Raw genomic sequence first — 23065 nt, 5'->3', positions numbered from 1 at the left:
TTTGACGAAGTCTCATTCATCATCTTCAGGCTTCAGCTTCATGCTTCTGGGAAGCACGGCTGAAGCCTGAAGATGACGAATAAGACTTCGTCAAACGTCGCCAAGACACTTCCAATTTTACGTGGGAGAAAACCCGAATAACCAAAGACCTACATACAAACACCCGCGAAAACCTCAGAAAACAAATATATATATACATATATATATCCTTCCTTCCTTCCCTGCTTCTGTCCTTTCCTTCCATCTATATCTATCTATCTATCTATCTATCTATCTATCTATCTATCTATCTATCTATCTATCTATCTATCTATCCATCCATCTATCCATCCTTCCTTCCCTGCTTCCCTCCTTTCCTTCCTCCCCCTCCCTCCCTCCCTCCCTCCCTCTCTCCTTCCTTCCATCTATATCTATCTATCTATCTATCTATCTATCTATCTATCTATCTATCTATCTATCTATCTATCATCTCACTTGCATTCTGAGAGAGAGGCCTTTTCGCACCGATCTTCCTGTGCTGTTTCTTCACTGACTGGTGTGTTTCATTGTTGCTGTGCATAATTCTGCAAGCTGCACAAACTGTGCTGGGGCTGGGCAGGACTAAAAACACAATTTGCAAGCAAATAACGCAAAGCAAATCGCACAAGGGAAGCAGGGGGACCCTCGTCCTTTGCACAGCACCGAGAACCTGTGACCCAAATAGCCTGCAATTTTAACATCTGGTCCTGGGGGAGCACCGGGGCAGGGAAGGCCGAATGGTGGGGATAGGATTCTGCCCTCCACAGTCCCATTATCCCCAGCCTGATGGATTAGCTAAACTCGAATTTTACAAACACTGCTGATCAGGGCTTCTTCTGTCCTAAGCCGAAAACCTCTTTTTCTTGCTCCATTGATTGCTGTGGATTATTGGTCTTTTTGCCTCTGTTGGTCACCAGGGAATGATTTTTGTCAGGTTCAGGAAAGCCTGTCCGGGAATTGGAGCAAATATCAAAGGCAAATAAAGGCCAGGGAAGCAGGCGGGGCCTCAATGGCTGCAAAGTCAATTGCCATTAATTTGGAGGGCCCGGGAAAGGCGGGCGCCCCCTCCTGGGAAGTGGGGGTGAAAGAAGAGAGATGCTACATCATCTTCCCCACCTGGGGCCTTCCAAGGATCGCAATTATGGGGGGGCTGCCTCAAAGCATCTAGAGGACAAAGGCTGAAAACACAGGTCTTCCCGCCATAAAACCAACAAGTAGGATCTGAATTTCAACCCCTGGGACACCCCCAGTTTTCTGGGTGCTGCAGGAGAGCCACATTCCTTTCTGGGCAGGGCCAGCCAGCCCCGTGCCAGAGCAGGATGGTACCAGGCCAACGGAGGCATCCTGGCAGGAGCCCCATCCACCACCTTGGGGGAATTCTCCAGGATCCTGATTCCGGCAGCCTTCTATACAAGTCTTGGCTTTGACTGCCCTACTGGCAGGTTCTGCCTGGGTGTCCCAGGCCTCTCTAACCAAAACCAACCCTCACTCGGCCCGCTCTACGAATTCTCCTTTCCCTTCTGGAGAGATAAACCGAAAGGATGGCTTTCAGCATAGGGAGCCAGAAGCCATGATGGCTGTGAGGATCTTCCATAGACTGTGATAGTCTATCTGGCTGGTAGCTGGCTGGCATGGAAGGCAGGCGGGCCATTTGGTTCTCCAAGGAGATAAATCTGGAGCAGCTTCTGATCTCTTCCCTCTCTTTGAGTGGCACCTTCCCAAAATATGTCCTTTTGCACAAAAGGGTGGCAGGAATGAATGGATTTGGGGGGGGAGGGGTCTGAGCTCACTCTGGCTTCAGTGGGGGTTACAGCATCTCTCTTGCAAAAACTTCCAATTAAGACCCCGTTTCTTCCTTCCCAGGGACCTCGGTCTGCAGCTGATGCCAAGGGGCCGACAGCAGACAGACGCCCGGCTTGTGGGATAAGGACTCCACGCCAGCCGTCCACGGCCAAAGTCAACCACAGGAGGGCTTGTTAAGAAGCAGCTTTGCTTAAAGACTCCTCCGCTCACTGTTCGTGAGCCCTGCGACAGCCCCATGGATTGATAGGGGGCTGGCTGGCCAAGCATCCCCCTCCAACTGCCCCTCCGTTGTCTACAAAAACCTGACAGGCCGCCTGGTCACATACCCAAACACACACACACACACACACCACAGAAGAAGCCAAGTGCGGGAGACCCACAAACAGCCCCCTGGCTGAGCTAAAATCCACCCACTCCTCATTTAATGGTCTTCCATTGGAGGAGGAGAGAGCTGGGTTGAAACACTAGGAGAAAATATCCACAGCACAATCCAATTTAGAGGGATGGGGTGCTAGTCCCCTCTGGGGCTTCAAACCACTCTCTTCCACTGGCTTAAAATTCTAGGGTAGACTAGATGACCTCTAGGTCTCCTCTTATTCCATAGTTCTACCTGGGACAGTTCCCAGAAATTCCTGTGCTGAAGACTGAAAAGGGAGATTTTTAACCGGGGCTTGGGGTTATATGGAGCCTTTTCAAGCTGTTGAGGGGTGGGCTTTCCATGGCACACCCCTTCCAGCCCCCTCTTCTTGCCTAGCGGACAGAGAATACTGGACACCAAGTCAATAATCCCTCTGGAGGTTTTGAGTTGAAAAGGAAGCAACAAGCAAACATATATTGTCAAATTCCACAACAAACACACAAATCCCAGCTGGCTTTGGACCTTTGATTCTCTTTGCAACACCCGTAACCCCCAACTTGCGTACCCTCCCCCCCAATTACAAAATGGCATTGATGCCTGGTGCTTTTGAGAGATGCCTGGGGCGGGGTGGGGAGGTGCTGAAGCCCCCTCAACAAGATGGAGTCTGCCAGCACCCTTGGAAAATGAAGAAGGCGGCCGAGGGGGAGCAATGGGGGGGAGGGGGGAGGGATGGGAAACTTCCCATGTCAAGAGAGCTTGCATCGCAGGCATCTGCCTCCCCCCCCTCCCCAAATTGGGGCTGCTTGCAAAGGATGAAAGGAGCCGTCAGGGGCGTGGTCCAGGCAAGCAGAGACAGAGCCAGGAGACCAGTGGATAGCTGGCTGGACGGTAAACAGGAAGTAAAGGGGAGGAGGGGGGAGAAAGACCAGGGCCAAGAAAGCCAGACCTTCCCTGGGCAGAACCAGCCAGACCACCGAGAAACCAAATGGCCCAGTTTGGCACCTTCAGGTATGCAATGTAGCCTCTCCTGTCCAAATCCTCCCCACTTTTAAAAGAAAGAGGAAATAAAACAAGGGGGGTTGTGTCTCTGCAAGGACCCCCCCCCCATCGCCCCTCCCTTGCCATCCCCATTCCTCCGGCCTTCTGTTTTGCACATCACAGCAGCTTTTCCCTCACAATCACAACGCGGGGCCAAGAGATCTCGGTTTGCACCAGCTGCTGCGCCCAGTCACTGCCCAAAGGCTGGTTTAAGAACATGGTGCGATGGTGCCATTTGGACGACCCTCGTCTCTGGGTGGCAGGAGGCCACAGTGGCTGGGGGGAAGGGCTGGGGGGGAAGCTTAGGAAGGGCCGACACAAGGGTTGCCCCCCTTCCCAAAAGCAGGCACAGGTTTTTAAAAGGAACCGGTGCCACCTTGCAGGATGTGCCCAACACAGGAGACAAATGCCCAGCTAGCTAGTCGTGTCTCGGGAGGAAGGGGCTGGGCAGATGGACGACGTATCCCCCATCTGGAAGACCATCACTGCAGTGGGAAAGGCGGGGAAGAGGGGGCTGCAGCCCACTCCTCATCGTAGCCAGGCGGCTTGTGCCTGCGAGTCCCTCCTCCGCCCCCTCCCCATTTCTAGAGAAATTAGAAAATTAGGTCACCCATTACCAACCGTAGCGCACCAAATCGCCAGCAAAGATCCCTTCAGAGTTGGGAGGGGTGTGGCACTCGCATCTCCACGGATAATCCGGCCACGGCCACACGCCTCTTCTCTACGGGGCTCCAGGCTCCCCCGACCCCCCGCTCGGCGGGTCTCCTACCCCCGGCTCGGTTTCGTCGGGGGGCTCCATCGGCACCGGAGCAATAGCCTCTTCCCCCACCAATCCCCCGCCTGCCCACCCCAAAATCCAGGTAGCCGCCAAACGCCCTTCTCGGGCAAGAGCGAGAAAACCTCCACGTCCTTCTCGGCACGGACCCGGCGGAGCCACCACGGCCCACCCGAAGCCCCCAACCAGACAGAGGAAAGCCGCCTCCTCCTCCTCTTCCCCGGGAAGCGCGCCGTGCTTCCCTGCACCATTTCATTGCTGCCACGGGAGGAAACGGGCTGCAAGCGGGGGGAGGGTCTGAGCCGCCCCCTCCCAGCAGAAGAGCCGCAATCGCTGCCTCCAGGGGCCGAAAGCAGCCCTCTCCCCCCCCGCCCCCCCTTCCCCCCTCCGGCCGGGCTCTCACCTCTCATGGTCGGCGCTCCTGAAGCCCGGGAGGACGTGGCGGAAGCTGCTGTGCCGGTCGAGCTTGGACTGGCTCTTGGTCCGTTTGATGGAGCCCTTCAGCTGCCGGCTGAGGAAGCCCTGCGGGGAGAGGCAGACAGGCTTTACCGGGCGGGCCGCGCCGGGCGGGGGGGGCGGGAGGCGGCGGCGCCCGGTGCAGAGAGCCGCCCAGCATCCGGCAGCCGAACGGCGAGTGAGCCGGGCGGCGATGCGACGTCGGCGCGAGACTCCCCGAAGCCTTGGTTTCCTTGGTAACCACCCGCTCGCAGAAAAAAAAGGGGGGGGAAATATCGCAGCGCTGCAAGCCGAGCGTGTTGCAACGGCTGGCACATCAGCACCGGGCGGGTGGGGGGAGCTGGCTGGAAAGGGGCCTCCCCCCCCCTCCCCATAGCACGGTGCCCGGGACGCTTTGCCCCGGATGGGAGAGAAGCTGGCACTCCACCCAGCCCAGCGGTGCCCAGAAAGTCTAGCCCGTCGCCTTTGCAGCCCTCTTTGGCAGCGGCACCCGGCCTTTCTTTCCCCACCCTGCCTTCCCCCAACCCTGAAGGTGCAACCTAGACCATAATCCTTGGCTGTGCTTTTGGGATGCTCTGGACTGGAGCAATGTCTCTGTGCACCAAAAACCTCGGGGCGCAATTTTGTTTCATTTCCACCCTGTTTTTCTGCTATGTCTACTCAGTTTTCTCCCCCGAAGTTCTTATTGTCTTGTTTTCATGGTCTAAATCATTTGCAAACTTGGTTGAGAGTCAGGCGGCCTAGAAACCTGATCAATCATCACCACCACCACCATCATCCACAGCCCTGTTCTGGACAACCGAGAAAAGCCTGTTCGTTCCAGGTCAAGAACTCGATCCGGGGATGAAAATGGGTCTCGCCTGTTGAATCAGAGTGCCTGACGCAGCCGCAGCCCTTCTGTGCCTGGTAGCTCTGTTGGCCAGGAGGCTGAGGAGGGGGAGACCCCACCCGTCTACGACCACTCCCCAGCCATTGGATTTCTGGAGGGCGAAGCTGAGTCCCTAAAATGACCCTCGTCCAAATTTCAGAAGGAGAAAGAGAAGCGAAAGGGGCTTCTGGCATCTGTCCAAGGAAAGTCGCTTTTTCCAGCCACGCAGAAGGTCTGGGCACTGCCTGGTGCCTGCCTGGTTTTGGCCTGGGAGATGTCCACATGTTTGTCACAAGCAAAGGCACCCCTTTCCTTGCTCAAAGCCGCTGGCTGGAGGTGGAGGCCCACCAACCCCACCCAACCCGAACCCCTCTTGTCCTGAGTTGCCAAGCTGTCTTGGCATGCTTGGGGCTGCCTCACCTGGTCTGCAGCCAGCAGGGCACCAGGGCGGTGGCACAGTTGGGTGTGCCAGGAACAGGGAAGGCTGCCAGCCCCAAACCCCTCGTTGCTTGGAGTCCAGAAAGGGCAAAGAACAGAAACCAGGGCAGTGGTGAAATCCAATTTTTTTTTATTACCGGTTCTGTGGGCGTGGCTTGGTGGGCATGGTGTGGCTTGATGGGCATGGCAGGGGAAGGATACTGCAAAATCTCCATTCCCACCCCACTCTGAGGCTAGCCAGAGGTGCTATTTGCCAGTTCTCCAAACTACTCAAAATTTCCACTACCAGTTTGCCAGAACCTGTCAGAACCTGCTGGATTTCACCCCTGAACCAAGGGCTGCCAAAAGGGACCCTCCCCGGCTCTCTCCAATGCCTGCCCACCTCAGAGTGATGGCGGTGGGTGGTGCCTGGCACACCTGCCCCAAAGGGGTGCCCACTGTATGCCCTGCCAAGGGTCCCAGGAGAGGGAGAGGAATCCGGCAGGTGCCCTCGGCTGGGACGGATAATAAATCACATGGCATGGGAGATGCGGCAAACAGCAGACCTCCCAGCGCCATGTTATTGTTCACGGGAGGAAGGACAAAATATTTCGCGTTATCTACCTGCCTTTCCCAGTGGAGGTAATTATACCTTCCTTATCACCATGGCTACAGATACCTTAGAAAATTATACACCGGCCCTGCCTGGCGGGAGAAGGATGTTGTTAAGGGGAGTCAGGGAGGGGTTTTGCTCTGCATCAGCACTCCTGGTGCCCAGCTCCAGAGAGCCCACCTCCCCTTGTTCTGACCCGACCCCTTTAATGGCTGAGATGCAGTCCGTGACCCTCTTACGCACGCCCCATCCCAGCCCTCTGACAGTGAAGGTTTCTCACCAGCAGGAAACGGTGGCCTAGGGGGCAGAATCGCCAGCCTGGCACTCTCCCCCCCCCCAGATCCCCCAGGCTATAGCTCCCACTCCTCGGTGGGGAACCAGGACCGTGTAGTGGAGCCTCTAACCATGTACCAGGTGTTGGAAAGGGACGCGGTGGCTCAGTGGCTAAGACGCTGAGCTTGTCGATCAGAAAGGTTGGCAGGTAAGTAGAAAAAATACGGACCCCCTTTGGTGGGAAGGGAAGAGGGTTCCGTGCGCCTTTGGCGTTGAGTCATGCCGGCCACATGACCACGGAGACATCTCAGGACAGTGCTGGCTCTTCAGCTTTGAAACGGAGATGAGCAATGCTCCCCAAAGTCGGGAACGACTAGCACATATGTGCGAGGGGAACCTTTACCTTTACCTTACCAGGTGCTGAGGCTTAACTGGAGCCCCGAGATTCCTGGCTCTTATCCATTGGGGCACCAGGCTGGGTGTACCTTTAGCGTCCTTGCTCCCCTGTTCCCTGCCCAACAACGCTCCCCCAGTCTGGGAACCCTCTCTACCTCTAAGGAGACTGGCCTTCCTTTTTTCTCTTTTTCACCTTGGGCGTCTCCCAGATGTGCCATCTCAGCTGGCAGCCCTTCTCCAGCCACTCAGAGCAACTCAGAACAGGATCTCGCCTTGGTAAACGGCACTCAGCGTGGCTGGGAAGCCGCCCAGACAAATCGGGGAAGGAGCAAGCACTCTGGCGGACCCGAGATGAAAAAGAGGCCCGGAGCCTTTTCCAAATCAATCTAGAAATTTTCATCTTTAAAGCCTCTCCGGTGCTTGGCAGAAAATGCACGAGATTTATTTTCCAACAGAGAGCAGTAGATTCCAATCAAAAGCAGGCATTTGAAGCCCCAGACGACGTGTGCGGGAGAAGACCAGAATCTGTGGAGAGCGGAGAAGATAATCATCGCCGGCTGACAGGAATTTATTCGCCTTCCTATAAATCTACGCTTCTCGCCCACTTTCATCAGGCACAGTCCGCCTGGCGTTCGCGCCCTCCTGATCAGCGATGGATCACCCCTGTGCCAGCCTGGCCTCGCTTTGCACTTTTCAAAGGTCGGCTGGCATCGTCCCTCCGTGTCAGCAGCTGGTAAGTGGCCACACACAGGCAGGGGAGGCCAGGAGCAGCTCAGACTTTGCTCGCCCTCCTGGGACGCATCTTCGGACAGGGACCACCGAGGTTTCTGTTGGGGGCCTGGAACAAAGCCCCACTTCTGGAGTCTGGCTGTTGTTAAAGCAGCGGGAATGTCGGGGGAATCTCTGGAAAGAGAGGCTTAGAAGGCCTCAAGCATTTCCTTGCAAAAATCTCTGTCCGTTTCAGCCAGGACTAGAAACTTGACAAAAAACATGTGCCGAGTTTTCCACAGACTGCAAGAAAAGGTGGCTCAGGCTGGGTTTCATTGAGATGTGGCCGGAGGGATACCCTTCGGAGACCCTTGAGTGAATCGTGCACAGAGCAGGGGCTGGTTTAGATGACCTCTTAGAGCCCTCCCCAACCTTATGCTGATACACTCCCCTGGCCTCCTGTCGTCCCCTTTCCTCTGATCGGAGAACCGAGGCAGCAGAAACAATCTAGTGGCCAAAGTGGCACGCGGAGCGATGTCACCTGGCACACATGGCGTCACCTGTTCCTCTTCCGGGTTTCTGGCGTGCAGCTGGACTTTTTGCATGCAGCAGGGCCAGAAACTAGAAGAGCTGGTCTTCTGTTTTCCTGCGTGAGCATGTGCGCCAGTCAGCTGATTATCGTGTGCGCATGCGAGCCAGAAACCTGGAAGAGTAGCTGGCTGAAACCGGAAGTTCATTTTCGAGCATGCGCATGCCTCCTGGGCAGCTCCTCTTCCAGGTTGTGGTCCAGACATGCGCATACGTGCAAACGTTCCTCAACAATCCTCTAAGCCAGTTTGCTCTGCTCCTGACTCCCAGGGCAATCCATTGGCACCCACGAGTGGCAGAAAATAGGCGAGGCATGGGCCTCTTTCCTGGTCTCCCTGGCCCCTCATCCATCCACCCATCCCCAACATATCTTGGTCAGGGGGAGGCAAGCTGGTGTGGCCGGTTGCTGGCCCCACTCAGCTACGGTCAAGGGGGAGGAACATTCAAGAGCTAAATCTGGTCCTGGTGCTAGGGGCCTCTGCCCCGGGCCCTCTTGCCAGAGGAGGAGACTGACTGCTCCTCCACTTTAAAGGACAGGGACCAGCCGAGACGGCACCCTCTGACCCGGCCAGGAAGAGAGGCGTGGGTGGCCAAGAGAATTCCGCCCCTGCCTCTCCTCTGGTGGGAAGGATAATTATGGGGGCAGCCCCTTTTCCAAGTCCTCTGCAGCCTGGGGGCCACCATTGCCAAAAGGCTGGAGGAGGGGCAACATGCCCACTGCCATGCCAGCCCCCGGCCCTTTTGCCCCCTGACCAGTTCATCCATTTTCCGAAGGCGCCAAACTGGAGAAAAAGGCCCGGCATGGCAAAGAAACGAAATCTGGTCACCATGGCAACGGAAGTTGGAAAGAGCAGATGGAAATCAATGTCACCTCCCCGGCTGCGGCTGCGGCTGCTGCTGCTGTTGAGGTGGCAGGGAGAGGAAGCAGGCTGGCAGCAGCGGGCACGGCCTGGTGCTGGAAAGGAGGCCGAAGGACGGGCATGGCAGGCGGCTGATCGTCGCAACTAACAGGGAGCCGTGGGGCTGGCAAAGGGGCAGGAACAGAGAAGGGAAGGTCTCTGGGATCAGGACCGTGCGGCGCCAGGTGACATGGAGGAATTGGGACCCCCTATCCCCTGGAACTCACTGCCACAAGAGGCAAAGGACAGCACTAACCTGCTCCTTCTGGAGGAAAAGTCAGCACCCAGTGCTGCACCGACGCGCTTAATCTTCAACCAGAGAACATAGCCAAATATAACGAGGGTGAAAAGCCAGAACTAAACCTGCCCCCTTAAGAGTTCGAAGCAGAGGGTAAACCGAGGCTGAACGGATACCAAAAACGGCAACCTCTCCCAGCAGAACAGCAGTGGGCACGGTCATTCGAGGCAGCCTCACCGGCTTGGATTACAAATCCCATCGTCCCTCAGATACCATCTCAAGAGCCCTGAAACCACCTTTCAAACAACTCTTAGTATGCCTGGATTTTCAGACCCATAATCCACAGCAGAGAGCGGCTTGGATGGAGGAGGTTGAGATAGGATTTCTTTGGGACAGGTTGCTGGCCCTCGTGGCCACCCGGCCTCCCTTAGGAAGGGGGAGCCGAAGGGTGGTGGGCTTTGGGACTTTGGCTGGGCCTCACCTCGGGCCGGGCGAGCCCCTCCTTCCTCTCTCCCCCTCGCATTGACTGAACCCAACGGCCGATTCTCCCAAAACGATTTGCATATAATTTGTTGCTGGCACCCGGTGGCCGCCGCGGACAGTTTAATGATAATTACTTGCATGTTTATATATCATGGAAGGTAACGCGCCTTTTTTCTCTCCTTAAAATTCAGTACCCATAAGAGGGGGTTTTTCCCCCTTTGTTTTCTTTAAAAAAAAAAAAAAACCAGCCAGGGAGGAGGGAATCATCCACAGACCCAAATTATAGTAATTTTCTCTTTTGGTTCAAGCGGTTTAGTAAACAATTAGGTTTCAATTAAAGATTGGAGGGCTCCCACCGTGGAGAACGGAGTTCACTCCAATGGCTCTCCTCCGCCAGGCAGAAAATCCTCTTGAAAGAAAAGGACAGCATTAAAATATAATTTACTCAGAGGTGGTGGCTGAGGGAGGGGGAGCTCAATGGCAGGAATTGATCTGCAGGAGCAGAAATTGCAAGAAACCTCCTTTCGGAATTGGCTTCCTCGCACTCAGGGTGCAACAACCTCAGGCTCTCCCATCCTGGCGGTTTGAGGTGCTGGCGGGAAGTGAAGCTGGGGCGGGGCAGGGGCATGAGGGTGGAGAAGGGCACCACGAGGGCAGGAGCCTTGGCATGGGAAGTGCCAGGTCCGGTTCTTTGCAGGCACCACTGCAGGGCTCGGGCACCTGCACCCTCTGGATGTGGCCGGTAGGGGGCGCACCAGGCATCGTCACCCCTGAGGCCCACAGCTTGCCCATGAGAGCCTGCCCTGTCCCACAATCACATCCCCACAAAGCATCGCTTATAGAATACTTTTCTCTGTTACATATGCCTTTCTTCTAAAAAATAATAATAATGCAGTTCGCTCGACCAAGCCGAAGCGGATAAAAATAAAAGGGATTTGTGGTTAAGGCATAGCAGAATTTTCTCTTTCCGTTCTCAAGGGCGGCCACCCCCTGCCGTCACCCCCATGCCAGGCAGAAAGGAAAAACCATTTGTCTTCAAGGAAGGAGGCCCCCCCCCACCGCCCACCCCTGACCGAACAGAAATAATAGCTGGACAAATGTCCCCCACCAGCCAAAGAAGACAGAAGGGAGGGGCTCTGTTTTTCCATTAAAATCCCCCTCCAGCCACTCTTTGATGGAATGTTTCTTCCAATGAAAAACCATGAAAAATCAGGACCACGGAAGAGAGGCAGGCGGGGAAGGAAGCTTCTGCTCCCCCGGAGTAGGGACATATTCAATAAAGGATTACTTTTATCCTTTACTTTGGGATAAATTTGGATAAATTTCTTTTGATGCGGGAGTCTTGCATGAACAGCTGGTCAAAATTCAGGGCTGGCTTTATACAGATCAAGGGGCTCCGCCTTGGAAGGCCAGGAGCCAATCGCCATGTGGAGGCGTGGCCACCCAGTGCATTTATAAAGCCCCGCCCTCACATCCTCCTGCAGGGCTAACTACATTTTCCTATGGAACTCGGTGCCACTGGAAAAGGCCACGCAAGCGAGATGTGCTGCTTCCTTTTCCTAGGACCCGCCCCTCCCCACCCGAGGGCATCCAGAACATGCGCAAAGAGCAGGAAGAGGGACTCACCGTGACCCGGAATGGGGTGGTGGCTGCCAGATCCATGCTGGGATTCTTCTCCAAAGCCCCACCCGGCATGCCACGTCTCTGCCCGGTCCTTTCCGGTGGGGAGTCTGTAAATGACACAAAGAAGGAGAAAGAATATTGAGTGGGGGAGGGAGAAAAGGGGGCTTAAGAATGACAGAGGCCCCTCCTGCAGGGGCCCCCCATTTTCCCCCTCCCCCCATTCTTTTCCACCAAGGCTTTGTTGAAGGGCTACAATGGATCCACGTCTGCCAGTGAGAAGTACAACCCCAGATTTTCACTCCCTCTGCACACACACTCTTGGGGGACTCAAGTCCCCCCTTAAGTCGTCCTTCCAAGGACATTATGGGAAAAGCGATGGGCTCAAGGCGTCATCCAGAAAGAGATGGATGCCATAGGCCAGCAGAGGAGGGAAAGAAAGAAGCAGGATTGGACGCATCCGTGTGCAACTCAAAAGTACAAAAGAGACCAAGTTAGAATAAGTCAGCTGCTCAGACGCTGCCCTCGGAGCTTTGGATTGAGCCAAAAAACCCCCAAACGCATTTTTCTCCCCAGTTAGGTCTCCGCTCGCAGAAGGGCTGCCAGGTCACACGACGCCTAAATGTTCCTAACTGTTGGTGAGGCGACACAGGCAGAAAATAAGCCCAGCTCTGCAGGCTGGATGGAGACGGGAGCATCAAAGAATAGAAGATGACATTTCTGCCACACAAAGCAAAGAAACCCACAGCCGGCCTTCTCCTTCCGACTGTTTCCCCGCATTTGATGACTCACGGGTCTGTCATTTCCAGAAAATCAGGCCCTTCACTTAGCGAGGCTTCCAAAATTCTCCTCGGCTCAACTCACCGGACTTCAGAGTTTCACATTATCTTCCCCATCGCTCCTTTCTTCTCTCAACAGACACGAAGAAAAACCATTTCCTTCAACCGTCAACACGGCTGACAGTTGGCACCAAATAGGATTTGGATCAATCGCTGGTGAAATTGATCCAGAAATGTTTTTATGAGAATCTCTTTTTCCAATTTTAACTTGGCTCATTGATCTGGCATGAAGGAGGAAGAGGAGAGAACAGGAGAGGGCGGGGAGCACCTGGTCTGGCTACCTCATTTTATTAAAAGCTTTCAGGTGCTGCAGTGCACAAAAACTAACCCCATGTATTTATTTAGTTATTAAATTTATATGCCACCCATCTCGACATCAAGTGGCTCCAAGTGGCTTTTAAGAATGTTTTGTTAATCATAGCCTGGTGCTCTCAGGACTCCTTCTGACATTGGGCACCATTGGAGTGTCTCCTTCTACAATCTCTTATTTGAAAGTTAAGTCTAGGGGCCTCTGGTGGCTCAGCAGACTGTCTGCTATTAACATAGCTGCTTGCAATTACTGCAAGTTCAAGTCCCACCAGGCCCTAGGTTGACTCAGCCTTCCATCCTTTATAAGGTAGGTAAAATGAGGACCCAGATTGTTGGGGGCAATAAGTTGACTTTGTATCTAATATACAAATGGATGAAGACTATTGCTTAACACAATGTAGGCCGCCCTGAGTCTTTGGAGAAGGGCGGGATATAAATGCAAATTAAAAAAAAAAGTCTTATTAGTCTCCAGTAAATGCAGGCATCTATTATTTGGAATCAAAACACGCTTCGTATTCGAAAAAGCTGCCAGAAAGTCCAAAGGGAGAAGTCAAGCGCTGGATGGCTGCATGTGGATTCCTGCTCTATTCCAAGGGATTTGGAAAGGGTTGCTAATCTCTTGCAGCGCTAACACAGTTTCCGTGTGTGCGTGGCAGTGTGACTCTCTCGCCCCTCAAAAGGGATCGCTGGGAGGGCTCCCCACTCGGAAATGACATCCCGGCTGTGCCACTTGAAAGCGAGCAGTTTCAATCTGGCCGTGTGCAGGAGAGGCTTTGTCGGGCTCAGAGGCAGAGGCAGCAGTGCAAAGGGGACCCGGATTCGATTCCTGCCTTTGCACCCACCTGCAAGTGGGGAAGGCTTTCCCTATCCCAGCAGGCCTTAATCCACTCTCCCCAGACAGTGAAAACTGCCAGTTTTCCAAGGCTCCAGATGTCATTATGGAGGCTTTAAGTTAATAGCTGGGCACGGCAACATAGAGTGAGGGCTATGCACCACCATTGAAGTCCCGAGCATCAAAATCTCACAGGTGGGCAAATGAAGTTGCACACTGCTATGAAATCTGGCGGAGGGTCTGCTTCTTTCACGGTGAGGAGGAGGGCAGGTGATGGCTCATAGGAAGGACACCTGTCTCTGTCACCTGGCTTGTGCACACCTGCAACAGCTGTCGGACACCACAGAAGTTTGCAGGCCACGTGAAGGTCGTCCTATTTTGCAGGGGCACCTGTTGGTGTCTAGCCGCATCCTTTGGGCAGGAGGCTCATGGATGGAACGGCTAGATTAGCGTTGGACGAGAACAGCGGTCACCAACGGGTGGTCCGCAAGAAAATTTTGGTGGTCCGCAGAAAAATTATTTGCATTTTTTATATTGCACTAAATCAGGGGTAACGTGTAACGGGGTGAGCTCCCGTTACTTGTCCCAGCTTCTGCCAACCTAGCAGTTTCGAAAGCACATAAAAATGCAAGTAGAAAAAATAGGGACCACCTTTGGTGGGAAGGGAAGAGGGTTCCGTGCGCCTTTGGCGTTGAGTCATGCCGGCCACATGACCACGGAGATGTCTTCGGACAGCGCTGGCTCTTCGGCTTTGAAACGCCCCCTAGAGCCCCCTAGAGCCGGCAACGACTAGCACGTATGTGCGAGGGGAACCTTTACCTTTTTAAATCAGGGGTCCTTAAACTATGGCCCCAGGGCTGGATACGTGCAATGAATATCTGTGTTGCTGCAGAAAATTCTTCATGTGTGGGCTGGAGGGGGGCAGAAATTCCGACTTGGGGTCTGCTTCTGCCTCCTGGTGCGAGGCTTTGGGCGAAGGCTGGAGGGAAAGCCGCTGGTGGCAAAGAGCTGGAGGGCCTCATTCCAGTGGGACTTCATCATGGCCTGAAACTGGTTGACCATCTCAGCCCACTGAGCCTCCAGCACCTGCCTTGCACTCCCGCAGGTCTTCCCTCTGCTTGGAAGGCCTATGCTTGTAGTCCTCAGTGAGGTCCTTCTGCTGAGCCTCCTTCTCGGTCAGATCCAATTTGAACTGTTGGATCAGCTGTTTAGCCAACTTTTTCTCATGGTGGCTGCTTAGCTCCAACAACTGCTTCCTGTTGGGGCCCTAAGGAGCCCAGGTGGGCAGGCGAGGAGTGGCTGGGAGGGGAGGGGCGAGTAGAGGCCGGTGAGTGCCCCTCGATGGGGGTGACATCGAGTTGGCCACGCCCACCCAGTCACATGACCACCTAGTCACACCCACCCAGCTGGTCATTAGGCAGATCATATTAGTGGTCCCTGAGGTCCGAAAGTTTGGGGACCTCTGGACTAGAAGACCTCCAAGGTCCCTTTCAACTCTGTTATTCAGTTAACCTACATGTATTTCCTGAGTGCAAAGTAGCAGCTTCGGTGCAACATGCCAAAAATCCAAGGCCTCTGCACAGGCTTTGCACAGATCTACTGAGGTTTTAAATTCCAGGGTTTTTTTCCCTCCTGCCTCTTTGCAGGCCAAATGAGTGGGGGGGGGGCATAACGGCTCACAGGAGCCTGGTGTGTGTCCCATTTCCTTTGTTCCCGAGGCTGCAGATGCAGAAATGCCCACTCAGACATACCAACATACAAGTCGGGCTTTTGTGCAGCTTTCCTGCCTAGAAATTGACCCTCCTTCAAACCTGGTATCACAAAAGATGCTGTCTTAATGACCCTTAAGGCTCGTTTCCTGCCCCTTAATGACAGGGTCTCCGTCACCCAAGGAGGGGCTTTTTGACAGCAACAAAACTTATCTATCAGACAGGTCAGGCAGGGTGGCTTCACAGCAGCTGCCTTGTGAACCTCCATGTCCAGAGGCAGTCTACCTCAGATTCCAAGCTACTGCAAAGGGGCCTCTGAATGCGAGTCAGTACCCAGCCCCGCTCCCTAGCCCTTCCCCACCTTCCTTTCCCTGCGGCCAGAGCACCAGGACTGTTTCCTTGGAGGGAGGGGCGCTCCCAAATGGCATTTTTGAGCTGCAAGTTTCCCCCTGAGAAATGGAAGCCTTTTCATCTGGGAAGCTCTTGGCTATTTCCTCTTTCGGATTAGCAATATCTTTTAACTCTGTATCCTTTTTTTCTTTTTCTGCTTAAGAGCCAGGCAACATTTTACAAACTTTGCTAAACGCCACAAAGCAAACAGACAATTCAAAAAAAAAAAAAAAAAAAAGCAAAGTATTTTCCAGAAAAACAAACAAACGGGGAAAAAAGAAACGTGCTTGTTTGGAGAAGAGAAAAGAGCAGTTCAGAAAAGAAGAAAGACCCTGAGAAAAGTTTGTTGATTTCTCTGGGGACTCTCCCCTCCCCCCTCCCGGAGCCTAGGAGGGGCAGGAATCTGATGGGGTTATGCCAGCAAAGGCCTGGCTTCCAAGAAGTGGAGCCCCCCACCCAATTCTGCCTTGCAGCTCCAGCAGATTTGCCTCCCTCAGCCCACAGGTGCCCACCCCCGGGAATCAGCTGCCCGCAGAGGCAGCTGACAGGGCTACCTGTCCCTACGGGCCAGAGAGAAGCCCATGGAGGCCTTGGGAAGGTAAGACCAGCTTGGCCGGGAGGGAACCCCAACTTCTGCCAAGTTTTCCCTGCTCAACAGGTGCCCCTGCAGGCTGACTCACCCGTCAGAAACCCACGTGCCATGACGAGCTGGGCAGCTCCCAAGGGAGCCTCGCGGCGGAAGAGGGTGACCTCATTGGGTGACGGAAGAAGGGGGTTCTGGGCCCAGCTCTGGAAGGCCGGTGGGGATGGCAGAGATCCGGGGCTGGCAGGAAAGGTCTGGGCCTTGGGGGCTTCCTGGAGTAAGTTCACGGGCTCAGAGGGGCCCCGGAGGCAGAGGAGGTGAGAAAGGCTGGGGGCACAAGCCCAAACACACAGAGGCACCCCAATTCTCTTCCAAAGCAGCACGGCCAATGAAAACTGGCCTTTCCCGTCATCTGATGCCTCCCTTCTGGGCAGCCCATTGGCAGAAAATCCCGACACCCTCCGATCCCTTTAAAAGGGGCGGGCCTTCTGCAGAACCAGGTGGAACTGGATTTACCTGTCCTGCCTTGGCCACACCCCCAACCCACCGAGGGAGCCGCATCACCTGGAGTGAGTTCAGGTATTTCCCTCTCCTGTGCAGTTCTGGGTGGCAAAACACAACCGGCCGAAGCGAACGGGAAGTGTCGCGTTCGCACAGGTTGTGTGGAAAGAATTGGTCCTTGGCTCACTTACAGGAGCTGGCAGCAGAGGGAAGAGACCTGAACCCGTTTCCCCTTCCTTGCAGGTTCACAGACTTCAACCACACCTTCTTTACACTGGCAGTTATCAAGGCCAGGATCTTTACTGAAAATTGCTCTGTGGCCAAATAAGTTTATGGCCCAGTCTCTGGAAATATCCAAGCTGGAGGGAAGAGCCCACCCTTCCTTAACCTTAAAGATTTCGATCAGCCCGAGGGGGATGGGATGTCTCTCTTTTCTGGTCTGGTTGCTCTCCTTTAAAGTCCACACAGGGACACCTCTCAGCGTTGTTGGTGTCGTTTCTCCCTCCTTTCGTTTTCCTGCCTGGAATGCCCCCCCCCCCGCCGGTCAACAGCCTTTCCACCAAAGCGCTTCTTGCAGAGGGCGATTTAGCAAACAAAAACTGACATCTAACCGTCTAAACTTGGCTTCTGGTTCGGAAGGCAACATTGCAAACAAATCTGCCTCCCAGCTCTACCCGGAGTCAAGTTCAGGCAGGCGAGCCAAGCTGCCAGGCCACACCTGGGAAGGTTTTGTTTAACCTTCCCAGCATCGTCACGAAACCCAGCGCTCTGTTTACGTTTCCTAAAAGGATCCGGGTGGCCTCCTTTCTCCTCCTCTGTTAAACGGCCCTGCTCGGAACAGGCTTTCCAAGGCAGCCTCCCACCCACCCCCCCACCCTTTGCACCATCTAATTCCTCCTTCCTGGAATGCAGGCGGCCCAGCCGAGCGCTCCAGATTCCAGAGGAAATGAGGCCTCTGCCTCACCAGAGGGCACCAGCGCCCTTCTTCTGACGCACGCAAGGAAGCAGGCGGGCACCTGCTCTGGACTGGCACAAGGGTGGAGATCGGAGCGGCCTGGATTCTGCCCGAGCCCACCCTGGACACAACATTTCACCCTAAAGCCTTTTCTAATTTCCTCCCACCCCACCCCAACAGGAAGCTCCAAACCGAGCTCTCTCCCGGAAGTTGAAAGCTCTGCCTGGAGGCTGATGGGGATGCAGGAAAGGAGCCCCTGCCAAGGCCAGACCACCTGGGGCAGCCTTTGCTCTCCTCTAAAGCAGGTCCCAGATGATGGGAGCAGGCAGAGAGCTTGAGGCGAGCAGACCACTCACTCCCCCTCCCCTGGCACATTGGAAAGGAGGGGGACAGCAAATATCTACTATACATAACAGTTCTCCTCCTCCTCCTCTTCCCCTCGTCTACAACCTTGCTGGAAATCCATAATACAGGATCTTTGAATCCAGCCAAGCTTCTAGTCCTGTGGAAGGCTGGGGCATTAATAAGCACGGGGCAGGGAGACACGACATTCCATTTCGATTTTGCAAACGCAGGGACTCCAGTGTCCTACCTCTTGCCTGACCGTCTTCCATCCCTTTTCAATCTCACGGGAAGCAAAGCTGTTTGTCCACTGAAACCTGGACAGTCTGCTGGCCAGCAAAGCAAAATAACCTGCCCCCCCTCCCCGAAGGACAGGACCCCAAGCCAAGGTAGTGGGTACCCCAGTGGCTGAAGCTGGATGAGCCCCTTCCGCCCAGGTAGCCACCATCACCTGCAACCTTTTCTCCCTTCCCAGCTCTCCAAGTCGGGTCTTTCTGGCCTACCGTGCAGAGGCATCGGAGCCAAGATGCTGCCAATGGCCTAATTTATCTCGCTAATGAAGCCCTGTGACTCGAGCATCTGTTTCTCCCCTGCAGCTGGGAGGCGAACGATTAAAAAATGATCAGATCTCCAAGCCTGTCATTTCCTCCCCTCCCTGCCACTTGTCAAGTGGACCAGGCTGGGGCTGGCTTTGGACAGCAAGGCCAGTGTAGGGTTTCTACTGGTTCGCCCCAGTTCGGACAAACCGGGAGTGGCGGGAGGCTCCACCCACCTGCCCGGATGTCAACCTAGATGCTCTGCGCATGCGCAGAAGCACCGCACGCGAGCAAAGCAAGTTCCAAACCGGTAGCGAAGGTACGTGGAAGGCCCATCTGGCTGGGTCCTTGGATGGCTGGGAGGTTTGTCGTTTGGGTCTCCCAGCTGGAAAGGAGAAAGGCCACTGGTGAACTTCAGGGAAACTTCTGCCTTCCACCACATTGCCTACTCTGAGACAGGAGGCACCGTTTGACCTGCAAGCTGGACTCCTGGGCACTGAAGACGGGCAAGATTCAGGCCAGAGCTGAGTCTCTCTGCTATCCAAGCCTCGCAACTCAGTGTGTGCAAGCTGACTTTGGAAGGTTCCCCCCACCCCACAAGGGGGTCCCGGCCAGCTCAACCCCTGCTGTTCAGCTGGTTCCCTCTGAGGCCTTCTCCAGAGGCTGCCTACGATCACTGGACTTGCTCAGCGTGCGGGAGACGGCAAAGGGGAAGGAGAACCGGGTGAAGTCCCAAACTCTTCACTCAGTTGCCATGGATACTATTTAATCATCAGAGATGAATGCTGTGGGTTGCTGTGGTAACCCAAAGGCCCAGGAAGCATCCCAATGCAATTGATGGTGAGGAGGCAGCCTGTGGGACTCCCTGCTTCAGGACAAAAGTGAGGGGGCTGGAAGATCCTTACAAGTGAGGATAGCTGCTCTGCCCACTATTAGCCCAGCCTTTTCTTTTGGCTCCCAAAGAGAACAGAACATCCAGAAGATCTTAAAAAACAAAACAAAACACCACCGAGTATATTAAGGTACCCCAAACATTTAAATTGACTGCAGTTTTCTGAGGACGGGCCATGGGAGAGGAGGGTCCTGCATTAAAAGCCATAAACTGTCTTCCCCCTTCTTCCATTCTACTGCAGAATTCCATTCTACCCCTATTATTTATATTGTCTTTAGAGATATTACTAATACAAATTAGGAAAAATCAAACAATAAGAGTTTGAAAGTCAAAAAGGAAGAATGTAAGGTCCAAGCATTCGCAGATGATCTAGTTTTTATCATGGAATATCCTTTGGAGACGGGAACCATCTGCTATAGCATTACTTAAATACAGCACCTCAGTCCAGATGCCCTCACCGGTCCCCATCGTGCCCCTTTTTTCTCCGGTGAGACCTGGCTGGAGGAGCTGCTGCAGGGAACACATAAAATGGTCCTCTTTCCTGCACTGTCCCAGGAGCATGGAAATAAAAGTGTTTGGCTCCCCACAGCCCCCTCGCAGCCTCTGGGCCCCCCAGAACCCACGGGAGCCCCTGGCCATTTGGAGGAGCCTAGCTGGGGGCTGCCTCCCCTGAGCCTGTGCTGCCTCTCCCAAACCCCAGCCACCCAAAGCAATGCCCTGCCTTTTTGGAACAGAGGCCTGTCCAGACAGAACAGCCTTCCTTATCTGCAAAGCCAGAAACTCCCAAAGAACAGCAGGAGCAACTCCGGGAAAGGCTCACAGGGGAAACAAACACAGCAGAGAGCCGAAAAACACATCCTGCCAAATATTTATCCAGAAGGAAAAGCTGTTTTATTCTCTCTCCTCCTCCTCCTCCTCCTGCTGGCGGCGTTTGGAAAGCACTACGGGCCATTGTGACTAGAGAAGAAACAGGCCAGCTTTGGAACTCCCTTTCTGGGTTTGAAGCAGACAGAGAATCTTAAAACTAGCCCGTCTGGTTCGGTTCCCGTAACAGACCGAGTCCCTAAAACTGCAAAAGTGAAGGCCTTCTGCAAGTGCCTCTTTCTAGAGCTCGTGGAAAGCTGCGGATGGACTACAACACTGACCAGAGACCCCCTAGATACTCCAGCCCTGCTCTGGAGGCCAAAGGTCATCGGTCCAGCATCTCCCAGGGGGACGGAGGATTTGGGCGACCCAGGGCGGCATCCCCGCTGCAGTTGAGGGGTGGCTTTGTGAAAGGCCCTGAAAGTGTGTGGCGGTCCTGGCTAAACAATGTGGCAGCTCAATCCCAGGAAAAGGCCATGAAAGTCAGGAGAGAAACGGGGCCAGGCTGGAAGAGAAAGAAAAGAAAACTCTCCCTTCTCTTCATGGGTGCACTGGACTGGAAAGAGCACTTGGGGTCCTGGAAGGGAAGGAGCCGCAGCTCAGCTTATTTTTAACGCTGCATCTGGGTCAGCGGCTGCCTGGAGTCGAATGAGTGGCAAGTGGAGGGGAAGAGCCAGCAAGGAAGGAAGGGAGGAAGGGAGGGAGGAAGGAAGGAAAGGAGGGAGGGAGGGAGGGAGGGAGGAAGGAAGGAAAGAAAGAAAGAAAGAAAGGAAGGAAGGAAGGAAGGAAGGAAGGAAGGAGGGAGGGAGGGAGGGAGGGGTAGGGAAAGAGAAGAGAAGAGAAGAGAAGAGAAGAGAAGAGAAGGGGAGAGACCACCACCACCAGCTCACTTAGAAAAGCCCCTTCAGGGCCATCAAGGGCCCCTCACCGGCTACAAGGGCCAAACATCCAGTGGGGAGACCGGAGGAGGGAGGGAAAGCCGGTCTCTCTTGTTGCTCTTGGATCCAGACAGGTGCAGAAAACGCCGCCTTGCCCCGAAGTCTGACTCCTCCCTCCCTCCCTAATCTCTCTCTCTCTCTCTCTGCCCCCCCTCCTCCCCCAACGAGCAGCGGCCCCTCACCTGGGCATCGGCTTCGTCTTCGCCCCCCTCCTCAAACGTGCCCGCCGCCGCCGCCTTGGCAAGCGGGCTGTGCCAGGGCCCCAAGGAGGCGCCCCCTCCGGCCGCCAATTGCAAGCCCTCCAAGGCCGCCTCCCGAGCCCCGCACGTTGCCGCCTCCGCTCCAACCCCGCGGGCTGCAGAGCTCCGGTCATCCGGAATAACGAAGAGGCCGGGCTCTGGCCAGCGCTGCCCTCTGCGCAAGGACGCGGCCGGCCCACCCCCCCTCGCTCCCTCCCTCCCTCCCTCCCAGCGCCGGTCGCTTCCAGCCTCGCCGGGGCCGAGACCCTGGGCAGGGGACCCCCCCCCCGAGCCCCGAGCCCCTTTCGGGACCCTTCAAGACCTGCCGGGCTTCCCGCCAGCCTCGCGTCGCCCTCCCGCCTGGCCGGGAAAGTTCCAAGCGGCTCTTCCCAAAACTTTCGGCCCGAGAGCCGCCGCCGTCACGCCAAGCCCCCGGCCCGGCTTACCCCGGTGGAAGGCCCTGCTGCGACTCCGCGAACGGCTCCGCTGCCTCTGCAGCCGCGACCTCCGGAGCAGCCGGTAGTAGTACGAGGGTCTCCCGCCACTTTTCCGGCCGTTCATCGACATCTCCCCCCAATCCCAGCCCCGGGCCCGTTTTCTCCGCTCTCAGGAGGCGGAGGCGGCCGGAGCCCCGCGGAAAGGAGCCCCGAAGCCCCGCGAGCGGTCCGGGAGTCCGCCAAGCGCCGCCGACAACCCAGCCATGGAGGAGGAAGCCCCGGCCGGCGCCTTCCCCGCCTCTCCGCTTCCCGCCTCCCCCCCCCTCCCTCCCCCTGGAAGCTTTTGAGGAACTGGGAAAGGGCGGGCGGAAGGCCCGGGCTGGAGTCTGAAGGCGGCAGAAGGGCGCTGGGGTGGCAGCCTCCCCCACAGCCCCCGAGGGGGACCCTCCCCCGCCTGCTTGCTAGGAAGCTGCCGTGCCAGTCTTGCCCCGTCCTAGTTTCGCCTATCAAGGTCCCCCCAGTGGGGCTACCTAGAAGGCTCCTGCAGCTGCAACCTGTGGGCATCTCCTGCCAGGAAAGAGGTGCCATCTCTGAGGCCAGCCGGTCCCTTTCCTTCCTCAAGTCACTTTCCCCTCCTCCTCCCAAATGTGGCGCACAGGGGATGACCAAGAGGGCAGGGCGGGGAGGCTGACCCAGCAAAGACCCAGCAAGACCTTTGCTGGACCAAGCTGGGCAGTGAAACCTCCGGGGATGGTCAAGCCCTGTTTTCACTTTTTCTAAGGCAAGAGTGGAAGCCAGCTTTAAGGTAGGCTGCTTCTGAACACAGAGGTCCCATTGACAGCTCCAGGTGTTTCCCCGAGAGGCAGGAGGAAACCCTGCTGCTGCTGCTGCTGCTTGGGTGCTGGCATCCACCAGCCGCCTTCTCGGAAGAGTCCATGCCAGGTTTTTGAGCTGCACTGCAAACATCCCAAGAAAACTTCCTTACAGCTGGGGAGCTGGTTGGCTCAGGGCTGCATCCAGGTCAAGCCATCCATCCATCCATCCTGGCTGGCTGGCTGGGCCCCTGGCTGGCAGCCAGAGGGGAGGCTGAGCTGGGCGGAAGCAGCTGCCCAAGGAGGGCCTGGCCAGGGAGCCTCAGCTGCTGGCAC

At 55.4% G+C, this 23065-nt stretch overlaps 1 protein-coding gene across 1 annotated transcript in view; it reads right to left on the bottom strand.

Annotated features, from left to right (window-relative positions):
- DAB2IP (DAB2 interacting protein) overlaps positions 1-22217 on the bottom strand; it is a 63509-nt gene extending 41292 nt beyond the window's left edge. The window contains exons 1-3 of the mRNA XM_058159149.1: positions 21927-22217; positions 11558-11661; positions 4396-4514 (exon numbers count right to left, since the gene is read on the bottom strand). Of these exons, the coding sequence (XP_058015132.1) occupies positions 4396-4514; positions 11558-11661; positions 21927-22047 (344 nt within the window). The 5' untranslated portion in view covers positions 22048-22217. The remainder of the gene's footprint in view (positions 1-4395; positions 4515-11557; positions 11662-21926) is intronic.
- Positions 22218-23065: the final 848 nt, after the last annotated feature.

This window comes from Ahaetulla prasina, chromosome 16 (assembly GCF_028640845.1).
Source record: "Ahaetulla prasina isolate Xishuangbanna chromosome 16, ASM2864084v1, whole genome shotgun sequence".
NCBI lineage: Eukaryota > Metazoa > Chordata > Lepidosauria > Squamata > Colubridae > Ahaetulla > Ahaetulla prasina.
The sequence above is the reverse complement of the archived record's forward strand: the minus strand, read 5'-3'. Positions and strand labels throughout refer to the sequence as shown.